Source organism: Lolium perenne, chromosome 6 (genome assembly GCF_019359855.2).
Source record: "Lolium perenne isolate Kyuss_39 chromosome 6, Kyuss_2.0, whole genome shotgun sequence".
Classification (NCBI taxonomy): Eukaryota; Viridiplantae; Streptophyta; class Magnoliopsida; order Poales; family Poaceae; genus Lolium; species Lolium perenne.
The window spans coordinates 60173739-60179732 of record NC_067249.2 but is presented as its reverse complement, the minus strand read 5'-3'; the positions used below and the strand labels follow the sequence as shown (position 1 = coordinate 60179732).

The 5994-nt window shown below is 42.0% G+C and overlaps 1 protein-coding gene across 2 annotated transcripts; it reads right to left on the bottom strand.

Moving 5' to 3' along the window:
• Positions 1-832: 832 nt before the first annotated feature.
• Positions 833-5329, bottom strand: LOC127308111 (homeobox protein knotted-1-like 2). Of its 2 annotated transcripts, none has more exons than XM_051338887.2 (6): positions 4903-5329; positions 4196-4316; positions 1528-1718; positions 1320-1451; positions 1102-1238; positions 833-1013 (listed from the first exon to the last, which is right to left on the bottom strand). In XM_051338887.2, exons 1-6 carry the CDS (start codon positions 5197-5199, stop codon positions 974-976), a joined length of 918 nt encoding a protein of 305 aa, XP_051194847.1. In that variant the 5' UTR covers positions 5200-5329; the 3' UTR covers positions 833-973. The 2 variants fall into 2 exon arrangements, with proteins under 2 accessions (XP_051194847.1, XP_051194848.1); XM_051338888.2 differs by having other exon boundaries at positions 833-1002; positions 4903-5328.
• Between the last annotated feature and the right edge of the window lie 665 nt (positions 5330-5994).

The following is a 5994-nucleotide window of genomic DNA, read 5'->3' as shown; positions in this document are numbered from 1 at the left end:
CCGAAAACTGTAAAAAAAAGCGGTTATTTTTACAGATTTGAGGGTTTAGGGTACTACTAGTGATGCTCTAAGGGGGTTGCGTCCCCTCCGCTCTTCCAAATAATGTTACTAGTAAAACAACACAGGCCTTGGCCAACGCTATCTGACATAGAAGGTCTGTGCGACTGTGCCCATTTGGCAGCAACAGTTCGAGTTCCTTCCGAGGACTGCAGCTACTCCTGCGTTCTAAACAAGAGATATTGCAGACAGGTGAACAAATGAAAACAGATGATCCAAAATCCAATGAAAACCACTACTCCGTATAAAAAAGAAGATTCAGAATCGACCCAATTACATCAGCATGTGATTTGCACGTAAAGCATTGTTGGGGCATTAAGCCATTAACCATGTATACATGACTTCCAATGGAGAAAGCAGACATCGCATTTGCATTTGAGAAACACTGTCACGGGTACATTGAGAATTTCAGATCATGTGTCGTTGTGTACATATGCGCTTACAAATACTCCATAATTCAGCTTTCCAGTACATCTTAAACAAAATAGTTTCCCACGTGGTTTCAGACCAGCAACACCATACCTTACATCACACCCAGTCACCCACAGAACACCCCCAATTTGTGTCTTCAGACTCTACCTAAGATATTGTTACATGATAAATAGAATACACAATTACATACACCATGATGCTTCCCTTCCGTTCCCCAGTTATACAACACACTTACACAAATCACATTAGCAACACTCACGCTGTAATTCCAGGTCACTACCACTTAAAGTCAACTACTGATGACTTCTTAGCCAATGACTGCATCCTTGGACGTGCTTGTGAAGGGGTCGTCTTCATATCTAGTTGCTCCAGAGAGAGAGAGAGAGAGAGAGAGAGAGAGAGAGAGAGAGAGAGAGAGAGAGCATATACTGCACTCTTCATGACAAAGGTATATTGTTTACATCTAGTTTCATCTGGTACCACTCTACCACGATTGCTCCGTGCCATCATTACCTGTAACGTTTCTTTTTTACATGCATAAAAAAGGAAGTGATAAACAAGAATGTGCGAGGGTGTCATGAAAGGTGAAGTATGGGCTTTCACGTATGGTACCTTTTCTTCTTGGTCTTCTCACTAGAGGATGCTGCGTTGCTGCTGTGCCAGTTCCGTTTGCGTTGGTTAATGAACCAATTATTGATCTGCTTCAGCTGTAAGCCTGTCTCCTGCACCAGGCGAGCCTTGTCGTCTTCCTGGATGAGTTGAGCATGAATTGTTGATGATCATGAACTGAAACTAATTGCAAAATGAAGCTTAGAAGTGGTGTCACGTACAGTAGGGTATGGCCACTTAGAATGAGCTTGCCACCAAGCTTTCAATGTAGCTGCCGTATCCCCAGGAAGTTTACCAGCTCTCCGCTTGCGCATAATCTCTTCCCTGATATCAACTAGCTTTTCTTTGTACCCCTAGAAGTAACAAGTTTTTGTTAGTCAAAATATGTCATGAATGAGGCAATGAAGCATTTCGAGGCTGCAATTTTACCTGTTTAAGCTCACTCTTCAACTCATGTCGTACACGTTCAATCAAAGACCGTTCACCCTCAGTCAATATCAGAGGACCGAAGCCCATACCATCTGACCCATCATTTCCATCAAACATGTTGGCCTCACTATCCACTTGGTTATCTTCATCATCAGACATAGTCGCCCCTGTGCCTTCACCAGGAGATGCCCCTGCAGGATCATAGAAGCAAAATTCAATTTTCAATTTATCATATTGATGATTATCACCACTATCTTCTGATGTCTCAAATAAAGATAAGTTCTAGATTGTACGACAGATGAACAACTGAAGACTCAACCAGCTTAATATGCGGTTTTAAGTTCCCAAGTGATAAAGCGTGGTAAAAGCATTGTGAATTCCTCGTCAGCATTTCAGTATGAATTTGCGGACAGTTCATATAATTCTAACTTGAACAGCTACAACCATTTCCACCAGATAATCCCGTCAGCTTACATGAAATCAAATTGTCTTTCGGTGCATGCTTAACCTCTCCAGGAATCTGTATAACACAAAGCCAGTTTCCCCTGAAACACTATTGAGCCTATGATTGATATAAAAAAACTGTTCCTGAAGCCTTGAAGATTCAAATTCTGATTCCCAATTGGCATATGGCCCAGAACAGCACACAAGGCAAAAAATCTTAATGTAGAAGCGTAAGTCAAATTATGCCATGCATGGGAAAGATTTGACGGGCAGACCAGAACATCCTAAGCATCCAGTCTTTGCAAGAGAGAGCAGCAACTAAAGGCTGGACCGCTCCCACCCAAATATACTCAATGTGTGTTTAATAAATCCAGAAACTAATTTCTGCATTACAACTATTTTACGCATGGGTCCTGATTGGATAATTAACTTCACTACATTAAAGAGTAATACTGCTTCCACGTGTGCGCTAATTACTACTACATCCGTTCCGATGATAAGGTTTATAAATTTAGTCAAAAGTCAAAGCTTACAAAGCTTGACCAAATATAAAGAAGCAAATATAAAACCTACAACATGAATCAAATATATTATGACAATATATTTTACGGTGAATCTACTAACATTGATTTTGTAGCATAAATGTTCATATTTTATCTATAACATTGGTCAAACTTAGAAGATGTTTACTTTTGATTAAATTTATAGGCCTTATTCATTGGAATAGAGGGATTAGTAAGTAACTAGTATACTTAAAAAGATACTCCCTTCATTTCATTTTATAAAATTGTTCCCGTGTTTTCTTATAATAATAAGTCACGCATACTAATTTATTGGTCTTTCTATTTCCCTCTTTTATTGCAACTTCCCTCTCCTTTATTACGAGGATCAACTCATTAACTATTCCCTCTGCAGATTCCAAGGAATTTTATAATTTGAAATGATGAGCGCAAGTAATAACATACATAGAACCTCAGAAACAACAAATTTAAGACTGTTATCAGATAGGTGGAAATTTCTTTATCAGCTAATCCTCTGGTTCTAAGGAGACACAGCTTGAAGCTTAAACCTCTCTAGATGGTCAATTATGCTATCAGTCTGAAATCCATACTCTGCCAAATGGCCGTTGCTGCTCCCCACCTCTTCACTATTGCCATTTACTAGCTTAACATGATTATTCCCTTGCAACTGACTATTACCCTTAGAGTTGCAGTGCTGTGCTCAAAATCACCATAGAGAGAACACCACAATTGCAATACTAAGCTCAATCAAACCTATGCAAAATTTCTCCCAGTTTCTCCCTATTCAAAAAGATGATATGGAAAGTAATTAAAGAGGAGAGACGATTGGGGTAACACAATATGTTACCATCACATAGCGCTTCCCAGTGAAAAATGACTCTACAAAGCAATAAATGAAGGTCTCTATGTTACAATACCTATGACACTAGCTGGTTGTGACCAAGAAACCACCAGCTTTGCTTGGTGGGCTGGGAATGCCAGACTTATCATTTTTTCCGGTAATCTACTTGGAGCTCACATAGATCATGCTGGATTGATCGTATTCTGGGCCGGAGCAATGAACCTATTTGTAGTGGCTCATTTTGTACCAGAAAATCCAATGTATGAACAAGGCTTAATTTACTTCCACACTTAGTTACTCTAGGATGGGGAGTACGACCAGGGGGAGAAGTTCTAGATGCTTTTCCGTACTTTGTATCTGGAGTACTTCACCTAATTTCCTCCGCAGTCTTTGGCTTCGGTGGCATTTATCACGCGCTTTTGGGCCCTTGAGACTTTTGAGGAATCTTATCCATTTTTTGGTTATGTATGAAAAGATAAAAATAAAATGACTAGGAGATGGTAACATATACTAGTAACATATGCATGTTACTAGTCTAACTTGCTCCCCACTATGCCAGCCTTAACCAACTAATACTATGGTTCTAAGAATACATAAATTGAAGCTTAAACATTTCTAGATGCTTAATTATGTTATTCCTCTGAAATCCATACTTCCGCGAAATGGCCCTTTCTAATCCCAATTCCTTCTCTATGTCCATTCACTGTCTCAACATGATATATTATCCTTGCAATTGATACTTAAAACTTTCATAGCAACCATCAGACTGATTACAGACTATTGAAATAACTATGCAGCGTGCATTTTGGAAATCTCTACCACCATGCTCAACCAATAGAAGCAAACAAAAGCTTTCATCTACCTGTTAGACTTTGTAAAGATTGTTCAAGCTCCCAGCAACCCATCACTGCTTCCATCGCATGAACACGTACGTGCTGCTGGAGTTGTTCTTTGAACGAACAAAGAAGCAATACGTAATGTGTCTGCAGTCAAATGAAGCACAATTATAATAATCCATAAGCGGAACTGTACCTAGGGAAAAACATGATGCCGGACGCAAGCGACAGTATCAATAACCTAGATATACAAGTTCACGAAAAAATAGATGACGTTCTAGTCAAGTGGTACAAAAACATCGCACATAACCAGTGGTTATATGGGCTGTAATAGGAATGATTGAACTAATGGCAGAAATGGGCAATTCGAAATCAGCTATTAAACACGATAGAGCAGAAAAAAGGTTCACCCGTGACCTATGAGTTATCTGTTCCTTCAACAAGTATTGGTTTCACTGTCTGGGATATGTCGTATCTGATTTGGTTTCATTTCTCTTAGCTTCATACAAAACAAAATCAACAAAGCTATTGCAGCATAGTTGTTGTAAAAACAGCATACTAATGACCACCGCAATTTGCAGCACTACGCCCAATCAATAGTTAACTAAATTTTATCCCAATTTGTCCTTATTCCAGCTATTCTGGCGGAGCATCCGCAGACCCTAGCAAAACCAGGCACAGCTCGCAAAGCAGGACAAAGCAAAGGCAGGGAGGCGTGGGAGGCGTAAAATACCATGAAGAGGTCGAGCTCCTCGCCACCGGAGGGCCCGCCGGCGGCCGCGGCAGCGGCGGCGAGCGGGGGCGGGCGGGCGGCGATCTGCGCGTCGATGCGGGGGAGCTGGTCGACGGGGGTGGCGACGCGGAGGCAGGCGACGTGGGCCTCGAGGAGGCGCTCGTACAGCGGGTGGGCTGCCACGGCCGCCTTCTCCCTCTCCCCGCCGCCCCCGCCGCCGGGGGAGAAGCTAGGGTTGGGCGAGGAGGCCGCGGCGGCGTCCATGGCGAGGCCGTGGTCGGGGTAGTGGAACGACATCGGGGCCTCCGGAGTCCCCGCGCGGCGCGGCGCGGCGAGGCGAGGGGGGAGGTGGGGGGCGGAGCACGCAACGCAACGACCTCGGCGGTTGGGGGTTTTGGTTGGTGGGGGTGGGCGGAGTCGGAGTGGATGACGGATGGCGGAAGGTGGGTTGCTGTCCTTGTCGAGGCTCACCACTCTCTGTGAACAAGACGAGAACTCGACGACTCGTCAAAGTTTGAAGGAGGCGTGTACCGTAGAGAGAGACGTGTGCTCTACGGCGATGCACTCTATACATTTCTACGGCGGAGATACCGGTGAAGCGATACACTGTGCTCTAAGGCTAAGTGCTACTAATATCATAGGTAGTATTATACACATTGGTCCCACAAAAATGCTAATGTGATAGCTGATTAAAGAGAAGAGAAGAGATTAGAGTAACATAGGTAGATACTCTATCATAGCACACATCACGAGAAAAAAGTTAATGCCAAATCGTATCCATAATTTTGCATTGAGATGCTACAAATTATTAATTATAACAAGATTATGATACCACTCCATGATAATATCCACTATAGTGATAGTATTATATAAAAATATCATATGCATGATACTAATACATGATACTACCCACTATGACCAACCTAAAGGATGGGATAATTTACGCGTCGAAACCCATCCCGGATTTATTTTAAAGTATTCATATTTAATTTTAAAGAATTTGAAGGATAAGAATATCTGATTCTAAAGTGTTCCAGATATGGTGTATGATATGGTATAGCAAATACCATGTGGATATAGATTATCCAAAAT

Bases quoted from the DNA above. Each gene is read 5' to 3' on its own strand.
- LOC127308111 (XM_051338887.2), bottom strand. From the start codon at position 5,199: ATGTCGTTCCACTACCCCGACCACGGCCTCGCCATGGACGCCGCCGCG. The intron at 1,452-1,527 runs GTAAAATTGCAG...TGTTACTTCTAG, and splicing joins TGAAGAGTGAGCTTAAACAG to GGGTACAAAGAAAAGCTAGT. The intron at 1,239-1,319 runs GTACGTGACACC...CAACTCATCCAG, and splicing joins CTAAGTGGCCATACCCTACT to GAAGACGACAAGGCTCGCCT.